Source organism: Rosa rugosa, chromosome 7 (assembly GCF_958449725.1).
Source record: "Rosa rugosa chromosome 7, drRosRugo1.1, whole genome shotgun sequence".
In the NCBI taxonomy this organism is placed as follows: Eukaryota; Viridiplantae; Streptophyta; class Magnoliopsida; order Rosales; family Rosaceae; genus Rosa; species Rosa rugosa.
The window spans coordinates 34,360,496-34,380,096 of NC_084826.1; the positions used below are offsets into that span (position 1 = coordinate 34,360,496).

At 37.2% G+C, this 19,601-nt stretch overlaps 2 protein-coding genes across 9 annotated transcripts; both read left to right on the forward strand.

Annotated features, from left to right (window-relative positions):
• Nucleotides 1-1,763: 1,763 nt before the first annotated feature.
• On the forward strand, nt 1,764-3,700 carry LOC133721103 (protein PIN-LIKES 2-like). The gene has a single exon (XM_062147627.1). The coding sequence runs from the start codon at nt 2,072-2,074 to the stop codon at nt 3,488-3,490; it is 1,419 nt and encodes a 472-aa protein (XP_062003611.1). The 5' UTR covers nt 1,764-2,071; the 3' UTR covers nt 3,491-3,700.
• Nucleotides 3,701-11,519: 7,819 nt separating this feature from the next.
• On the forward strand, nt 11,520-16,194 carry LOC133722040 (uncharacterized). Of its 8 annotated transcripts, none has more exons than XM_062148842.1 (10): nt 11,520-11,618; nt 11,717-11,840; nt 12,459-12,504; nt 13,037-13,286; nt 14,493-14,564; nt 14,658-14,725; nt 14,853-15,006; nt 15,085-15,165; nt 15,260-15,349; nt 15,621-16,193. In XM_062148842.1, exons 4-10 carry the CDS (start codon nt 13,038-13,040, stop codon nt 15,696-15,698), a joined length of 792 nt encoding a protein of 263 aa, XP_062004826.1. In that variant the 5' UTR covers nt 11,520-11,618; nt 11,717-11,840; nt 12,459-12,504; nt 13,037; the 3' UTR covers nt 15,699-16,193. The 8 variants fall into 8 exon arrangements, with proteins under 8 accessions (XP_062004826.1, XP_062004831.1, XP_062004833.1 ...); XM_062148844.1 differs by adding an exon at nt 12,195-12,223 and having other exon boundaries at nt 11,561-11,840; XM_062148848.1 differs by lacking the exons at nt 11,520-11,618; nt 11,717-11,840 and adding exons at nt 11,889-12,091; nt 12,195-12,223 and having other exon boundaries at nt 13,013-13,286; nt 15,621-16,194.
• Nucleotides 16,195-19,601: the final 3,407 nt, after the last annotated feature.

Here is a 19,601-nt window from a genome sequence, read left to right on the forward strand (position 1 = left end):
AGAAGCAAAACTGGAAAACTGGACCTGTAAGGAGTCCAGCAGAAATTCCGGCCCAAACACATGGAGATAAATTCTGAAAATTTTACAGAATGATCTACACTCATGATGGATCATTTCATATGAAGAAGTCACGGGCAAAATCTGAAGTCTTGGTGGAGAATTAATTGAAGGAAAAATGAGTAGAAAGTGACTCAAACCTAACAAATTCCATTAGTGTTTAAATATTCAAACCTAACAAATTCCATTAGTGTTTAAATATTCAAACCTAATAAATTCCATTAATGTTTAAATGCTCAAACCTAACATATCATCATTTGTTTAAATCCAAATAGTTTTGCTTGGTAGCCTATAAATAGAGGCTACAACAAAGAAGAAAGAACATTCCTTCATCCATTCCATTTTCTTTGTCTCTCCATTTCCTTTCCATTTTCCTTTCCATCCTCTAGTTTCAAGTTTAGTCATCTCCACGAGTTCAAGCAAGGCCAAAGAAGAAGAAGAGAAGCCGTGAGCACTTCCATCCATAGCCATCCTTGAAGCTTGCTTTCGAGTTTCAAGAATCCACAACGTGAATCATCCATCTCATCTTCATCCACGGTGTAATTCGATTCTCCTTTGTAACCTTTGCTTTGAATTTCGTTGGTTATGAACTAGTTGACATATATGTTTGAACAAAGTATTATTTCTGGAATTTTTATGATTAATTGAGAATTTTCAGATTCATATATTGTGATTCGAGAGTTGCTTATGTGGGTTTGTTTAATTAAATTTGCGTTATAGATAACTTTTGTATTTTAATCTTATGTGGTTGCAAACACTTAGGGTTTCGATATGAATGGTGCTAGGTTTAAGAACATGAAATCGACTTTTCGTTTTGTGTAAACTTGAATCAAAGTAGTAAAGGTTTTGTACAAAGATCGAATTTAATTAAAGAGAATTGCAATTAGGTGGACTTTTCCATACTAAGTTGTACACTTGAGTTGATAGCCTTTCTCTATGTGTAATGCGTTAAACATGACATGATTGACTAGCTTTCTAGGGTTTGATTGCATGTTTGATAGGATTAATCTAGGTGCTTTCGCTTAGGTTAATTAGCATTGAAAAGTAAAAAATGGGAATTCATTTACTTTCGAATGTTTCACATGATCAACTCCTTTCTCATGACTTAGATGAACAATATTAGGGTTTGAATCAATTTTAATCATAAGTTTCGGTTTTGATCTTTGTTCCTTCATTCCATTCGTATTTTTATGTTTTTGCATTTTAATTGTTTTTGTTAACTTAGTTTCATTTTCAAAAAAAACCAAAAACAAAATCCCCCCTTTTCGTGTAAAATGTTTATATTTTGTGAATACATTTGTGAATATTATACTTTGTTTTAATTTTAATTGTTTAATTGTTTGACAATGACAGGTGTACCCTCAATCCCCGGAATAGAACGATCCCTATTTGCTTATACTACTAACGATCTTTTCAGGGTTAAATTATGCGCTTGCTTTGAGCGTATCAATATGTATATAATATTTTTTATAGTCCCACTGAAGAGATCTGATGTGCAAAGATCTCAAATCTACTTATTTTCTGTTTCAAGACTAATTCATTGAGAAATTGGATGAGTTGTACCGAAGGTTCATAAATCACGTGTATAGTATTATTGGATAAGGAATCACGTGTATCATGTCCTCCCAGGTTCTAATTATATATAACTATGCTTGTAAGTCGTAGCTTCAAAAAAAAAAAAAAAAATCTGCTTCAGCCGTCAAATTAAGATGATAACTTGCTCTATTGAGAGAGTATGAGAGGCTGATAGTCAAGATTGTCATTTCTGTGATGTTGTCTTATATTTGGTTGTTAGTCTTCTAACCACTTCTACAAGCCTCAACGTTGAGAGGTAGGTAGCTGTACCGATCTATCTGCATTAGACTATGCTGTGGTCCATATCCTTATGTTTTTAGATCTCTCTCATGGCTGTTAAATGATTAACGCTTCTTCAACTTTGAAGGTCTTCCACAGGAGAAGTTCATTCTTAATTGTAGTGATTCTTGAATTTACACGTTTTCTGGGATTTTGATCAATGAATTATAGCCACAAACAGAGGTCGATATCGATGGAAAACATACTTGCTTCATTCCAAGGAACTCTAAAAGTAGAAGTGCTAAGTGCAGTAGTGCCTTTATTGATGTTCCTGTCTATGGGTCTGATTGGCTTAGTTCTTGCCCACCCAAAGTACCAACTAGTCCCCAGAGCTACTTTCACATTTCTAAGCAAGCTGGTCTTTGTTGTCTTCTTGCCCTGCTTGATCTTCACATATCTTGGCCCAACAATCACTCTCAAAAACTTGCTGCTCTGGTGGTTCATTCCTGTAAATGTTGTTCTAAGTACCGCCATTGGCTGCGTATTGGGGTTGCTGGTGGCGCTAATCTGTAGGCCTCCCCGCGACTACTTTCGATTCACCATAATAATGACTGCGTTTGGAAACACAGGTAATCTGCCCCTTGCAATTGTTACCTCTATTTGTCAAAGTGATGATAACCCTTTCGGTTCTGATTGTTACAACTATGGTGTGTCATATGTATCATTTTCCCAATGGGTTTCTGTTATTCTCGTTTACACACTTGTTTACCATATGATGGAGCCCCCATTAAGGGATCAAAGTCTACTCGTTGAGGAGGAAGAAGAAGATGATGAAGATGAGATATTTGAGGAAATTATGTCTGGTCCAAATTATGAAGATGAAAATCATCTGAGCAGGCCTCTTCTTGTTGAGGCTGAATGGCCTGGAATTGAAGATAAAGAAACTGAGCACTGTAAGACACCCTTTATTGCAAGACTTTTTACTACTAGAAGCTCCTCTGCTCGACTTTCAGTCTCAACTATTCCAGATGTAATCGGCTCAACTGAAGAAGAGGGAACATCCAACTACAGTTCCAAGTGTTTGGCTGAGCCTAGAATGGTAAGGAAGTTCAGATCAGTAGTGGGGATGACACCAATTCATTACATTCTTCAGCCCCCAACAATTGCTTCCCTCTTGGCTATTATCATTGGGATGGTCCCCACGTTGAAATCAATTGTTTACGATGACGATGCAGTTCTTTCATTTATTACAGACAGCTTAGAAATTCTATCCGAGGCTATGGTGCCTTCAGCTATGCTTGTTCTTGGAGGATCGCTTGCTCAAGGACCAAATGAATCCAATCTCGGAGTTCGAACTACAGTTGGGATTATTATTGCAAGACTTTTTATACTTCCTTTGATTGGAATTGGTGTCATTCATTTGGCCGATGAATGGAATATTCTGATAGCCGGAGATCAAATGTTCCGGTTGGTACTTTTGCTGCAGTACACAATGCCAAGTGCCATCTTGTTAGGAGCAATTGCAAGCTTGAGGGGTTATGCAGTTAAGGAGGCTTCAGCACTGCTCTTCTGGCAGCATGTTGTTGCTGTTTTGTCCATTTCATTCTATATAATTGTCTACTTCTATATCTTGTTTTGAACTTCAAACGTCTGAGTTTAGTTTTTTTTTTTTTTTTTTTTTTTTTTTTTTTCAGGGTTATGATTAGCGGAGTTTGGATTATTCTCCAATGTAACAAAAAAAAATAAAGGCATTCTTTTTGATTCGTCTTTCTCAATTGTATGATGAGTATTGTCAACGTTACTCCGTTAATTCGCCTTTTATAATTTTGTGTGGTAGTGAAGCACCGAGTTTTAGTCGCCAAGCAGTTGTATTTGTTGGGTTTCCAGCCCATGAGTCTTTCCTAAGACAATTAGAATTATTCTCAAGAAGTGTTCACCGAGTATGTTTGACATTCCTACCACCACTAAGGAATCCTTATAGATTACAGAGAAGGAGATGGCATAACTGCCTACCACCAATAGGAATAGGTTTCCCAATCGGTACAGAAATATAATATTCTTATGGCTATATATATTAGGAGGGGTTATGCTCTTGATTTTGGAGAGCAAAGTGTATTACATTCTCAGAGTTAGAGAGTGAGAGCACTACTACAAAAATTTAATCACACAACGGAATAGAAATCACCTGTTGTGTGTTTAAGTAAGCTCTATTGTACAACGGTATTAGTGATATTCTGTTGTGTGAATGTCAACAAAGTGATAACTTTTTTATCAGAACTACATTGCACAACGGAATTAAGTATTGTCTGTCGTCTGAGTCTTAAAAAATTTAGCGGCAGATTTCCCTCCATTTTGGAGTCTTGGTTGCCTCTTGAAACACTGAAATTTGGGCTACTAGGTACAACAAGTTTCATTATTTCCGTTGTATGATTGAAAAAATGAGCACCAAAATTTGAGGAAGCTGCTTGCTTGAATGTCTTCCCCTAGATAGGCCAAGTCCAAGCTGTAAAAATTGCACAACAGATTTAAGATTTTCTGTTGTGTGAACTTAGAACTGGGCGGCAACATTTTGAGCTAAAATGCTGTAGGCGCCATATTTCCCTCCATGATTTCACATTTTGATTTTTAATGCTGCACCTCAGACGATAGTTGGTGAGGTTTCTGTTGTGGGAATAACTTTGAGAATTTTTTGCTAGGTTTAATTGCCACATTGTGTCCAAAAGAAAAAAAACAAAGCCCTCCTCTCGACACTCGACACTCAGCCCTCACTCAACCCTAAACGAAATCTTAGTCCTCTCTTAAACCTAGAAACCCATCTCTCTTACAAACCCATCTCGATCTCAATCCCTCTCAATCCTCTCTCAGTCCTCTCTCACACTCTCTCGCGATGAAATGGTTGTTGCTATCTGCTACAATAACGACTCGTTGGTTTAACTGAATAACTAAATAAAATCCGATTTGGATTGCCATTGAATTAGTCAAAGTAGAAAACCCAAGCCTAAATTTATCTTTACGTCCGCCACAATAACCAGTCTCCACCAAAGTCTGAGTCACTGATGATGGCGCCATAGTAAAACCCACCTCTCAATTCTCCGACTTGGCGTATTGGGTATGCATTCCACCACATGCAGCTTGTTAGATTTTTCTGGGTTTTGGGATTTGGTTTTTGATTGAGTTTCTGGGTTTCGTTTGGACCAAGGTCGATTTTCTTCAGTATTTTGAGGACGTTGTCACCAAGAGGCTAGTACACAGGTAAGTGCTAGTACTAGTAATTAATTTTTGATCGATCAATCCCTTTGCGGTTCATGTTTGCGAAATTCAGATTCTGGGTTTTACCATTTGAGTTGTAGAGATCGAGTTCTCCTCTTGTAATCCTTTATGATTTGTAGAAATCTCATTTTTTTTATTTTTGTTTTTTGGTTTTTGTAGTCTCTCGTGGTGAACGAGGAGTTCCAACACATTTTGATGGAAAGCAGAAGATCATGTTCGCTCTCACCTCCATCATGGGTATCGGTCGCCGTTTAGCCAACATCGATCGTTTGTAAGAAGGCCGACGTCGACATGAACAAGAGGTTCGTCTTTTCATTTTTTTCTAGGTCATTTCGTTTACAATAGCCATAGCCATAGATCTGTTTAGTTCTGATAAATCATTGCCTAGTTCTTCGTTATCTCAGAAGGTCTACTGGTACAGTTTAATTTTACTCAATCAGATGCTTATATTAGAAAATATGATTGGCCGTAACCTTAGGTTCATTTATATTTGTTAACTTAACCCTATGCATATGATTGTGAGCTAGTTGATTGTTGGAATTGTGGCTTTGAATTGGATGATAATTTTGGTTACTGTAGAGCTGGTGAGCTGTCTGCTCAAGAGATTGTTTTTGTAAAGGAATGAAATTTTGATTTGGGAAGAGATCTGTATTTTTGGTTTTGATTTTCATGTTGGGTTTACATGCATCTTGATTTGAATTTTGTTTAGATTTGGTTTTTCTGCATCCTAGTTGAATCTAGAGGACTCATCTCAACCAAATTGGCACGCCCAAATACTTCAAATCGAAGAGAAGTTTGATGATCATGAAAACAGAAAGTAAAATGATCAATTACTGGTTTCATCTACCACTTTGAATCTTTTTTCAACCTTTTGCAGAATATCTAAGGCTAACTGTTGGGGACATCATGGAGTATGAATGTGTATGCAATTTATGGATGATGTGCCCTACTCCCAAGTATAGGAGGTCAAGTTTTAGTAAAGGGGAAAAGTAAGAGTATCGTACCCAAAAGATTGAGTAACTCTACCCTAAGCTAGATTACCGCGAAAATAAAACCTAAAAAACACATGTGAGTCTATCTTTTTACAAATTAATAGTCTCGGCCCTTTGGAAGCCAAAACTATCAATAATGATATTTACAATGGTAAAGTGGTGAATCGGCTTTGTTGATTGATGCGCTAAAAGTAAGCGTGCAATTTAACCCTACAAAACGTAGTTGTTAGTATAGAATAAGTAGGGATCGTTCTAGCCGGGGATTGAGGGTACACCTATAATTGCAAAAAAAAAAAAAAACAAATAAAGAATTAATAAAAGTAAAAAGTATTATTTAGAAAAATAAAACAAAGAATGAAGATATATACAAGTTAACGTAAAGAGGGGGATTAGGATTCTTAAAATGAAAATTAAAATAAATAAAATAAAATAAAGGTAAAAACATATATACAAGGGTGGAACGCAAGGAACAAAGATCAAAACCACATTCATATGCAAGAAATCCAATTACAATTCCTATAGTTGATTTTCTATGTCATGAGAAAGAAGTTGACCATGTGAAACGTTAGTAAGCAAACGATTTCCCATATTTTACTTTCCTTGAATAATTAATCTAAGTGAAAGCAACTAAATCAATCCTATTGAACATGCAATCATAGTCTAGAAAGCTAGCTACTCAAGAACACATTCAATGCATGAAGAACAAAGAAAGGATGTCAAGCAAAGTGCACAACCTAGTATGAGAAAGTTCATCTATTTGCAATCCTCCTTAATTGATTTCGATCGACTTTTGTCCAAAGCCTTTACTACTTATGATTTAGCTCCAATTTCATGCATATATCCTAAGTTGGCCACCAAAGAACTACATGCAAAAGGTTTCTGTAATCCAAAATCAATCAAGCAATCTCACATAAGCAACATAGAAATCAACATATAAAAATCACAACTTTATTTCAAAACATATAAACGGGCTTTAAATTTGGCCCTTAACGTCATGTTAACTAGAATTCATAACTCTACGAATCAAACAAATGAAAACAAAAGAAAGTATGAAATACACTGTGAAAAATGGATGACAAGCCTTGAGACGAAGAACTCGAAGATCCTTGAAAGCAAGCAATCTTCTAGGGACGACACAAGGGTGGATGGTGGCTAGGATCTTGATGTATTGCATGACTTCTTCTCCTCCTTGGTTGAGATGCAGAGCTTCTGAAGACTAGAGAATGGAGATAATTTTTCTGATGTTTAGAATTATGAGGGAGAGAGGTGTGTGTTGTGGTGTGGTGTGTTGTGGTCTCAATGATGCTCCTATTTATAGGAGGATGGCAACTTAGTCTCCAAGTCTTCAAGATTGATCCACACAGCATTAGCCAATCAGATAATTCCACGTCAGCTTTGCTATGTCATCCAACCAATGAGAAACCGCCAATTTAACACCTTGATTCAGGGAGAATATATTTGCCTTAATTACATGATTATTTTTTGATTTGTCTCCTCAAGTTCAGCCAAGAATGAATGTGGACATCAAGGAATGTATCTGGACCTGTTTTCAACCTTTCTGCTTGTTGCAATCCCTTGAAATTCTGCTTCCTTATCTGTCGAAATCTCCCTTTGGCCATAATCATGCATTTTTAGGATTTAATTGAGATGTCATTATCCATATATATTCTTGAAATTCGGCCAAAATCAGTTTGCATCTAATACGGACCCAAAATCTGATTTTTAACCATCTTTTCTTGCCAAAAATGACTCCCAATCCATATCACCTTTGTAGAGGACATTTTGAGCTTGTTCTTGGGCTCTCCTAGTCCACCCAGGTATCCTATTGTCATCAGGACTCCTAGTCCAACAAGGACTCTTCACATGAAATGTTCTTGAACCTTTCGGAATCTTCTTTTACTTTCCTAGTTCAACTGGGACTCCTTGTGTCATTAGGATTCCTTTTCCTGGCAGGAGTAGATTTCCTAGTCGGACCAGGATTCTTCTCCCAAAGCCCTCTAGCTTTTCTTTCTCCATTCTAAGCTCATTTCAGCATCCCTTGTCATTTTCTCTGATGTACCTACAAAATAAAAATTAAATTAAAATTTATTTATTTAAGGAAATAACTAAGTAAAATATGAGAAAATAACTATTAAAACATCGCATTAAAATGCTCATATCATTGATTTTAATTTCTATAAAGTAAAATAAGTTGCACAAAAATAAACTAAGCAAATAAAATAAAATAGAGACTTTGATCAATGAGATAAATAGGAGTATAGGTTTTGCACCTAGCCTCCCTCATGCATATAATGTAACCCATTTTCTAATAACAACATGCTTTGATAAATTTCCCCTTAGTGATTTGATGAAGCTACCAAGAAACCAACTAGTCATGCAATTTAACAATCTCTTCCGAAGCAAAGCTAAATTATACGACCTTTATACCATTCAAATCTTCCGGATCATAAATAGCCTATAGTGCCGTGAGCCTAAATTCTTCCGGAACCTAAACTCACAATATCATGCTTTAATTTCTAGGTAAGAAACCCAAGCAATCTAGCTCTTCCCGTAAGAATAAGCTAGACCACCACCCTATTAGGTACACATGCTTCTCGGTTTCAAAAGATTGTCAAGCTTAAGTTTCCGATTTCATTAATTCCTACAACATGATTCTAGATGACAAATCTAAAAACACATGTAAGAAAGCATTAAAGTAAAGTAGCTAAAGGATTCAAAACATGCATATTCATCAAAAACATGGCATCAGACTATTTTATACATGAGTTTAGCTTGGGCTAAGGCCTAGCCCCAATTTTATTCTACTCACAACCCAGAGTTACATACATCAAACCCATAAACATAATAACATCAAGCAAAAGAGAGGAAGAGTGGAGAAAGTGGTTGGTTACCAAACTAGCTCCCCTTGATGCAAAACTAGTGAGAGATGTTTCAATGTATGGAAATTTCGGTTCTTTCAAACCCAAATTGTCATACAAATCCACAAAACTCTTAGAAACATGAAGAACAATTAAAGGCTTGAGATGACAAAACTAAGGTGTGATTGATCAAAGATGTATAGACTCTTCGGTTTTAGAACAAAACCCAGGAAGCTATACACTTTTCTCCACACAAAAGCTAAGAACTATGAACTACATGATGAAGAACTATGGAAAATGGAGAGGAAATGGAGAGAGAAAGGAGATGAAATGGATGAAGGAATACATGAAAAACGTCCAAAGTGAGGGGAGGGTGTTTTTATAGGCCAAAAGTGATGAATGGAGAGTGGAGATTAAAGGAAATGAAGGGCTAGATGTGATTGACAAATGTGTAAGCACAAAATGTGGATCTAGTCTTTAACTCCACATAGAAATGACCTAGAAAGCCCATAGATATTTTGGTGGAGGAGAAAAAGTAAGGGTAGAAGGGTCATTGTGTAAGGGAACAAGGTAATAAATGGGAGACAAATGTATAAGGTGTAGGAATGAGACTACTTGTCATCTTTCAAATTTTGAATTTCAAAATAACCTAAACCTAAAGTCTTCCCACCTAAAGTTTCTAACCCTAGTCAGCTCTTTCTTGTCCTCCACACATGTTCTTGACCGGCCAACTCGCCCGGAAATGTCCGGAATCCGGCGTTGACCACCATTGACCCATTTTTTGTCCGTTTGCGCACTTTCTTCTCCTTTCTTCCTTCAATTGAATCTCCACCGAGAGTTAGGAATTGGCCTTTGGTTTCTTCATACCAAATGTTCCTCCATGAGTGTAGATTATTGTAGTAAAATTTCATAGCTTAGTTCATCATGGTTTGGCCGGAACTGCTGCCGGAATCCTTATAGGTCAGGTTTTACAGTTTTTGTCTTCTAGTGCAGAAATTTGCACCAATCTTTTGACTCCAATACTTGGGTTCCAGACCCATATTCATCATTGGCTCATTACAAAGCCGCCGATAACTTCTAGTGCCATAGCAACTTCATTGCCACCATGATATGACCAGACACCTCAACGACGCCCATTAGCCATTAGATGCCCACCAACATCGACAATACTCATCTAAGCGAAAAAAATCACTAGCGAGATGCTATCATGATGATGGTATAGGCCGGCTAGAGAAACCTCTATCGGAATTGGATTTGACCAAGACAAAGTCCGACATTAGTAAAATGACAAGGCTTGACAGCTAGGGTTTAAGAATAGGGGAAGCAGAACGCTCTTTGTTCCTTTATTATCATTCTTCTTAAATTGACTTTCTTGATTAAGAAATAAAGTTTTCATTTTCTTCTAAAAAAAAAAAAATCTAGTTGGCGTAACCAAGTCATGATTATCAAGAAAAGTAATATGACCAAGGATGCAGTATCATTTAGTCTAGTGACATTAAAACTTACTTTGTAAAGGGAAGTCTTCGACTCACTAACTAATTGTTGTCCACTCTTAGTTGTAATATTGTATGTTGTTTATTGATAATAACAACGTGCCTGTATTTCTCGCAACTGATATTGTGAGGTTAATGGAAAAATGGGTTAACTAAAAAGAAAAGTGGTTTTTTTTTTTTGGACATAGAATAGTGGTGGTTTGGTTACTTTTTCAATTGTACACTTGTGTCTATTTATATTTTATTAGTTTAATTTTATAATTATGATATGTAAGGGTATTTGGTGAAGCCCTTTGACACTAAAAGAGCAATTCCATTTATAGTAGTATAGATTTCTACTATAAAAGAAATACGATCAAGGTGAAATTATTATACAGTCCACGAAATGTGTATCAATATCTTGAATAATGTGATTAGCTCACATGACAAATACTTGCTGTTAATTAGTCCCTTTAATATAACTCTCTTTTTTTACCTCAAGCATTGAAGTTTGCTTAAATGTTATAATTCTATTAGCCTAGGCTATTATATGTAGGGCTGTCAATTCTGACACGACTTGAAACCCGCACGAAATAAAGAAGGTTGAATCCGCACGATTAAAAAGCGGGTCAGCCGCGGGTCAACCAGTCATGACCCATTTAATAAACGGGTCGGCCGCGGGTCAAACTGCCAACACGAAGTGAACCCGTATAATCCGATTATGCTATACTTCTTCTTGAAATTTTAGACGTTGGGAGTATTTGATCCTAGGATTTGACAGTTTGAAATATTTTGCTTTATCATTATTGGATTTAATTATTTATGAATTATATATAATTACGAAGAATAAAAAAATGAGAAATTTCTTCAAATATAGGATTGAACGGTTCATGCTCATGATTTCAATTTTTTTTTACAAGAAGAAAGCAAATTGACCTTGGCACACCTATTCTGCTGTAAATATTTTTTTCTTGCGATAAAATATGCTATTTTGTCCGTTAGTGGTGAGAGTTAGAATCCCACATAGGCACATAGCCTATAGAATCATGAGAATCATGAGAGGGAGAAAAGAAATGAAATGACCGAAAAATAACAGGCAACCGGAGAAAGCGGTGAAGAATGGAAGAGGAATAGTTGGAGTTGGAGGACGTGGTGGCATGATGTTGTGTTTTGCGGTTAGAGATTCTTTCTCTCTCTCTTGCATGCAGCATGCTGGGTTTATTCTCCATCCCATAAAAAAAATTAACAAAAAAGCTTGGTTTCTTTCTAATAGGTTCTTCGTAACAATTCTACAGCGATCGACTACACTCGATCTCTTGCTTCGTTTCAAGAAACTCAAGCTACAAAGCAAAAGATTGCAGCTTTCTTCAATTGCAGAGAATCCCATTTCCATTGCCGTAAGCCTTCTTCCTTCCTTATCTCTCATTTAATCTTTCCTTTTCCTACATGGAAATCATTATCTCTCTCTGCACTTTCCTTCTTGGTTTGGGCTTTGGCAATTGTTCTTTCTAGTTGTTTTCGTTTGTGGGTGTGACGTCATTGTTGTTAATCTTCTATAGTTCTATTGTCAACTGTCTGCTCAATTCTGTGTTGCATTTTCTGCTTTCAAAGCTATCCATCTATTATTGATTCTCATTTTGCACAAAAGGTACATTCACCTTTTTTATTTCCCCCTTTTTCTGTATTCCTGAGCATTATTTTCCTCTTCTTTTTCTTTTGTACCTGATGCTACTTTGTTGATCTTGATGCAGCTCAAGCAAAAAGTGTTTGTTTCCCAAATGTATGGATAATTATTTTGTTGCATTTTGAATTATGTTCCGTTGCTTTTTCTAGAAATAATGTTTCGTTGTTGTTTGTGTTGATGGCTGCTCAATGTTTACTCAAAAGGGTGGTTCCATCCTATATCATTTCTTTCTGATTTTGCTGAGGAAACAGAATTGAAGGAAGGGACATATATTTTTGGATTCCGGCAATTGTTCTGTCCTCACTTGTTTTTTCTTATTCTTAATGATTAGGGTTCAATTCTGTACGGATGCTTGCGTTGTTTGGACTGTGTTAGAGGTAATTCACAAATCTCTCTTGGTTCTTAGTTGTCGGACTCACAACTTCCTGCTCTAGGATGCTCTACCCATTTCTAATTGCTTGCTTCAATTGTACTCTTACGTTAAAATGGAGATTCCTTTTATTTTGTTAGGGTTAAAGTAAGAAAATATTTAGTATGTGCCCTTTTTCTTTTCTCAATTCCATGTCTATAATCTTTAAATGTCTGCATAATTGAGAGGCTTTGTAACTTACAAGACCAAGCTGTGACAGCTTTCAGAGTTAGTAATACTCCCCTTTAATGTCCTACAATTGTCTCATCAATTGACGGAGCATTTAGTTTCATCATCTCGACGTATTTCTTGCTACTTGTACTTCATTCTCCTTTTTGTATTCTATCTGATAAAATATCCAGTCTCAATTGCAGATAGGTATTCGATTCTTTCTAAAATTCGGGATAGTTTTATTTTTAATATTTGGTACAGATTCAAATTTGAATTTTCATTTGTGGTCACTTAGATGATTTTAGATTGACTTTTGTTGTGATTTAAAGGATGGGGGATCATTTTGTGTTGTTGGTGGATCGATTGATCACTGAAGCTTCCCTTGAAGATGCTATAGAGAGCAAATATCTGTTGCAGCACCCAACACAGACAGCTAGCCACAATAATATGGATTCTTCCCATAAAATAGACGTGAATACCCAGTCATCTGCTAGAAAATTTGTAGAATGTAGGATTTGCCACGATGAGGATGATGACTCAAACATGGAAGCACCATGTTCTTGCTGTGGTAGCTTGAAGGTCAGTGGTATTTAATTTGATGCTCTACCTTTTGTATTTGAAGCTTCTGCTGGATGTTGTTTGAAATTACAATCTTGTGCTAACTAGTAGTTACAATAGTCCCATTAAATAGTAGTTACGAGACTAACTAGTCCCATTGCTATTTGTTTGATCGAACTACAACGTACTTACGTCTATTGCATTTTGTTTCACAACTGAAATGCTCATGTATTTGCTTCATTTGTACGTTCTCTCCCAAAATTTCACTCCCAGGCCTTTGTTTGCACTAATAGCTTGCCCTTTAAAATTTCAATATATTTTGCCTGCTAATTTAGTCCAGTTATGTGATTCTTATTTTCTGGTGCTTATGTTTTATGCACATATGCTCATGTGATGGTCCATATTGTATGCCAAACTTCATTAGTTGGGAACAATAAAACTTGGGATCATACTTTAGAACTTTGGATGTCCCTTATAAATTAGAGGCTTATCATACAAAACTAAATTTTGTGGACACACAGATAGAAATTCTGAGGAGAGATGTATGACACTGGGTATTGTAATCTAATCTTGCATATAGAAAATCCAAGTGAAGTATAATTTCGAACAAAATTTTTGTCTGGAAAACATTACGAAAATTATTTGCGAGAGGTGAGTAGGTGGAGATTTTCTGGAATAGAATCCATTTCTGGGCATCTTTATGGGCTTTGGTTCCAGGATTTCTCTTCCAGTTTGTTTTTTTTAGATTGGAGGGCTGCTGTTTAAGGAAAGCTTCAGTGGTTTTATTACTTAGGTGTTGAGCTTCTTTAATTAAGAATATGTTGACTTGTTTTCAGAGGAAATCTTGTCCTTTTATTTCAAGAAATTATGTATTCATTGGAGCAAAGTTGGTTGTAACTTGCAAGGAACATATAATTGTACAATAATTTGTAACATAATAAGGAAATCCGTAGAATCTGTAGAACCTCTAATTTGGGACTGATCATGGTGGGCACAATCTCTGATTCTGATATAGTTCATGTGAAGTTCTCTTTGGGTTAAGCTATTCATTCTTCTAAGTACAATTTCATATCGGAGGGATTTAGCAGGCAACTATTGTATTTCTTTTCCCCTTTCTCTAGCCCCTGCTCAAGGCACTAGCAAGTAATTTCACTGGCTTTTACATGTTGCAATTATAACTATTTTCGTTTTTATTTGTCTTTGATTTACTAATCAGCTCTTTTGCAGTATGCTCACCGTAAGTGTGTTCAGAGGTGGTGCAACGAGAAGGGTGATACAATATGTGAGATTTGCCGCCAGGTATGCCACTGCGTTCGTGTTTCTGAGTCAGTTAAGTTTAAGACTTCACCAAATATTCACTATTTTTATTTTTGGTTGAATGTGAAATCGCAGCAATTCAAGCCAGATTATACTGCACCACCTCCTCTATTTCATTACGGTGGTATTCCAATGAACTTCCGGTATCTTTCAACTTATTTCTCCGTATTTTCAAGGTTTTCTATTTTGCTGCAATAACATACAGGTCCTTCTGGAATTAACTAATTGAGAACCATTTCTTTTTATTTCAATATGGTATTGTGATCTTAGGGGGAATTGGGAGATTTCTAGAAGAGACTTGCAGAATCCGGGATTCCTAGCAATGGTTACTACTGATCTTGAGTACATGAATAACGACTTTGATGATGAATATTCAGCTCCCTCTTCGAGAAGCTTGCTATGCTGCCGTATAGTTGCTATAACTGTAACACCTCTCTCATAACTGTTTCTTTTTTACTAATTTTAATGTACAGCATACATTTACATATTTGATTATTTTCAGTTTATGGTTCTTCTGGTTTTACGCCATATGCTTCCAGTCATAATTAGTGGAGCTGGAGAGTACACATTGACACTGTTCACAGTGAGTTTGGCCAACTCTGTTTCGTGTTTAGAAAATGAAATGCTGTTCAGGAATATGTAAAAGAAAACATTTTAATATTTTCATAACACTGCAGTTAATGATGTTGAGAACAATTGGGATTCTTTTTCCAATTTATATCTTGGTTAGAGCATTCACTGCTATCCAACGTCGACGACAACAACAGGTCAGTGCATAAGAACTCTATTGTCTTGTTGTTAAAGTACTAGAACCATTCATGCCATCCAATGTTACTGGTGTGTAGAAAGATGCCTGATGTGTGTGCTTGTAGTATTACCATATTTTTACTTGTCTTGATATTTTTCCCAGAATCCCAGTTAAGAGGTGTGTAGCATGCTGACATTACTCAGATGTGTAAACTCTGCTTTCGATTATTTGGTGATCATTTATTCCTAATGGAATTAAGAGTTGAACTTGTTCCTTTTGATGTGTATTAGGATTCTCGAATTTCTCTTGGCGCATCAGATGAAGAAAATGACTTGGCATATCCGTCACGTTTTATTCAAATTCAATAGCTGATCTTTCACCTTCTTCCCTGGAGGCTGAAAAGATCTCAACAATCATGACCTGCAATATAAGGATGCAGATGAAAACAGTGGATGAAGATACATATTGCCGTTGTTATTTTGGGACAATGTGCTAGAAGCATCAATCATGAGCAAATCCTTTGGTTATGATTACTGCATATGGCATACAGCAGTATATAAAGATGTATATACAACTACAAATTGGATATAATGAAAGAAAAAATTATGACTACAAATTGGATAGAATCAGTAAATCATATGAAGCAGCGAATTGTGATTTAATGAAATGGCTAATGTATTCCTGGCCATTTCAAAATGTAATCCCTTCTTTTGTTACCTGACAACATGGGGTGTTAGCTCTCCTTCCAGCTAAGGAGGTTATAATATGTGGTGCTGGGAGTGCTCCTTAGATCATAGAAGTAATGTTGTGGAGGCCTGAGGAGAGGATGTGGTGGTAACCCCCGCAGCTTCCCCCGCATCTTCTCCATTAGCATGGAGCTGTAAATTTAGGAAGTCTCTCCTTGAAAAGAAATCCATATTGTCTAATTTCAACAAAAAAAAAAAAAACGGTTTTGACCATTTACCCTAATTCTAGACACCTTTTTCCTCCCCCTACACCACTGCTTTTTTTTTACTTACCCATAAAGACTCTAATAAACTCTTCTCTAATATTCAATTAAGTTTAAAAAAAAAAAAAAAAAAAAAAAAAAAACTATTTTGCTCTCACCCTTTTGTTACATAGAGAGAGAGAGAGAGAGAGAGAGATGGTAGAGAGAGAAGCAATAGATAACAGAACCCAGACCGGATTTCACCCTGAAACCCGAACTGGGCCTGCGGGGCCCACCTTAGGTAAAATTTTTGCAGAAAATTCTGCAAAACTTCCCCTAAGAATGGACTACCCAAATTTAGCAAGACCTAGACATGAAGCTTAAACTAACATCACAACACCAATTTATACATTCCAAATATTTACATTCCAGGTATATTAACATTCTAGATAGTAATTCATCCTAGCACAACTATAACATTCAAATTCTCAAGTATTAAACACTCTTCCAGATTAAGTTTTGGTTATCAGAGCAATTCTACGAAATTAAGCCGATATATTATATAAGTAGGTTAAGTAATAACCTACAGTCAAAACGGAAGCGGTGGATCCTAAGCCTTGAATTCCCGAATGCACGACCTCGGCAATCTAAAATCTGGGCAGTTGAAAAACTGAAGGGCCCAGGGAAAAGCATTGAAAACCGTTAGAGTGAGTGGACAAAAATAAAGTAATTTACTAAAGAAATAAAAGTAAAGTGAATGTTTTTCCCATTTTCTTCATGTTTAAAACCGGCATGCATCACAAATAATTAATCATTCAAATCCTCTTTTTGAAATCAACAGCTCAGTGTAAAACGTTCGATGACTAGAGGGTACCGCCGACTAGTCATCTCATGCCATCTGGAGGGTACTGCCGACCTGATTTCGCATCGAGGGTACTGCTGACCGGAATCCAAGAGGCGGTGATTAGAGGGTACTACTGACTAACCACAGATAGTTAGAGGGTACTACCGACTAACTAGCTCATGTCATCTGGAGAGAACTGCTGACCGAGATAGAGTCTAGAGGGTACTGCCGACCAGGTAATGCATGCACGCGACAAACGATAGCCTCCTTACCAAGTCACGTTTAAACAAAAAAAAAAATCATTTCTTTTCGATAACAATGAAATCACATTTAATCAAATATTTTGAATCTCGAAATATATTCATAATCGAAAATCAGTATTGCATGCATAATTAATTAAAATCAAAAGTCCACAAACTGGTAAACCTCATAGCTATGCCTGCTGCCTACCGGAATCCTCCTCACTCAAGGGCCCACTACGTCCTGTACAAATTGGCAGTTGTTCAAGTAAATCCAAAATATGTGTCTGGCCCAAACTCTAGGTTAGTTGGCCTAGTTGTAATAGGGTTTTGAATTAGAGATATTCTCAGAGATATTCATAGATGTCCGATTAATTGTATGATTATCTTTCCTTGTACAACCCTGATTCTATGTCTTGTAATCCTCTATATAAAGAGGTCTCTATTATCAATGAAAGCAGGACTCAATTCTCTCCCAATTCAGTTTTTCTTAAACACATTATCAGCATGAAGCCCTAACCTTGAAACCCTAAATTTGTAGCCTTCAAATTCCAGAAACCTCTGCCGCATACCTTGAAGCCTCAAATCCCACCCCAAGAACCAGCCGGATTTATACCGAACCGGCCCCTAGAAGAAGCAAAAGCTCCCCTGCCCGGTTCGCACCTTTCCAATCCACCTCTTACTGTCATCTTTCACCACAATCGGCGATTCAACCCCAGGATCCAGGAACCGGAAAAATTTTCCTCGGAACCGGCCTAAAAACACGTGAACCGGCCACCTGAGTATCTTCACACTTGAACCGGCAGAAGAAGAAAAGAAAAAAAGGGGGGGAGGAAGAGAAAGAAGCCCAGAAGCCCACTGACGCAGCCCAGAAGCCGTCCCACTGCCATGTCATTAGCTCGTCAGCATCTCTGTGCCACGTCAGCAGCTCCGGTGCCATGTTAGCTCCGGTGACAGGTCACCGCCGGCCACTTTTCCGGCCATTTTCCTGCGACTTTTCCGACCATTTTCCTGCAAATTTTCAGGCGACCTATTTCGAGATTTTTACTAAAAAGGGGTGAAACCACAAACATCATTGTTTCGATCTAATCTAATACCTCTTGGAATTGAACTTCTTGGAAGCGATTACGCTTAGAAATTCCTAATTTCTTGGGAGCGATTACGCTCAGAAATTTTATATGTTTTCGTGGTAGCCTTTTATGCTCCGAAACTAACCCTAATTTCTTGTTCTCTTTCAGGATGAGTAACCTGAACAAACTGGACTTTGCTCTATTGGGAATAACTGGCTCTGGATATCACAAGTGGGTTCGTGATATTCGCCAGCATCTCAAGGCCGATGGAATCCTGGATATGATTCTCGAGCCTAACCAGGACGTGTTAACTGTTGAGCAAGCTCAACCTTTGGAAGAAAATAGAGCAGCCTTAGAGGCAAATAAGGCGAAAACCATCATCCTAATGACTCGTCATATGGATGATTCGCTCCAGTACGAGTATATGAATGAAGAAGACCCCAGAAGGTTGTGGGTCTCACTCGAAGAAAGATTTGGCAACATCCGTGACTCCTTTCTTCCTGAACTAGAAGTGAGATGGCATAGCCTCCGCTTCTGTGATTTCAAGTTCTTGACTACAACTCGGAAGCACTTGGCATTAAATCCTTAATGGAATTCTGTGGTAAAGAGATCACAGATGCGATGTTGATTAAGAAGACTCTCTACCTCCCCCGTCTCTGAATTGATGGTTGCTAAGAACTATCAAATCGATGTTACTGCAAGACGGATCACAATGTTTCATGAGCTCATTGAAGACAGAGCATATTCTGGAATCCAATTATAGTCGCGCCCCAAAGAGAGGGCACCAAGAGCGAAACCCTAATCTTAGGGATACTTCTGGACGTTCTGGTCCATATAATCGCTCTACTTGGGAAAGTAACTGCCAAAATAGGCGAACACATAACCGAAAAGGTCAACGTGGAAAGAGAGAGGGAGGCAACGCCTCTGGCCATATTGGTGGCGCCACCAACATTAAGAGCCATCTAAATGATGCTTTCAAAGTGCCTCAATCAATTGAGTTTGAGCAAAGAGATGTATGTTCTCGATGTGGAGTATCCGTTCATTGGGCACATATTTGTAGAGCTCGTGAAGAAATTGTCACCGCCTACAAAGCATATTGTGAAGCAAGAGAAGCTCACTATGTGGAACAAGAAGATCAAGAAGATGATCTAGAGTGAAGGGTTGAAGACTACAAATTTGGCTGGGATCAA

Coding starts and splice junctions, on each gene's coding strand:
- LOC133721103 (XM_062147627.1), top strand. CDS start 2,072: ATGAATTATAGCCACAAACAGAGGTCGATATCGATGGAAAACATACTT.
- LOC133722040 (XM_062148842.1), top strand. CDS start 13,038: ATGGGGGATCATTTTGTGTTGTTGGTGGATCGATTGATCACTGAAGCT. Junction 15,007..15,084: donor GCCGTATAGTTGCTATAACT/GTAACACCTCTC, acceptor GATTATTTTCAG/TTTATGGTTCTTCTGGTTTT. Junction 15,166..15,259: donor ACACATTGACACTGTTCACA/GTGAGTTTGGCC, acceptor ATAACACTGCAG/TTAATGATGTTGAGAACAAT.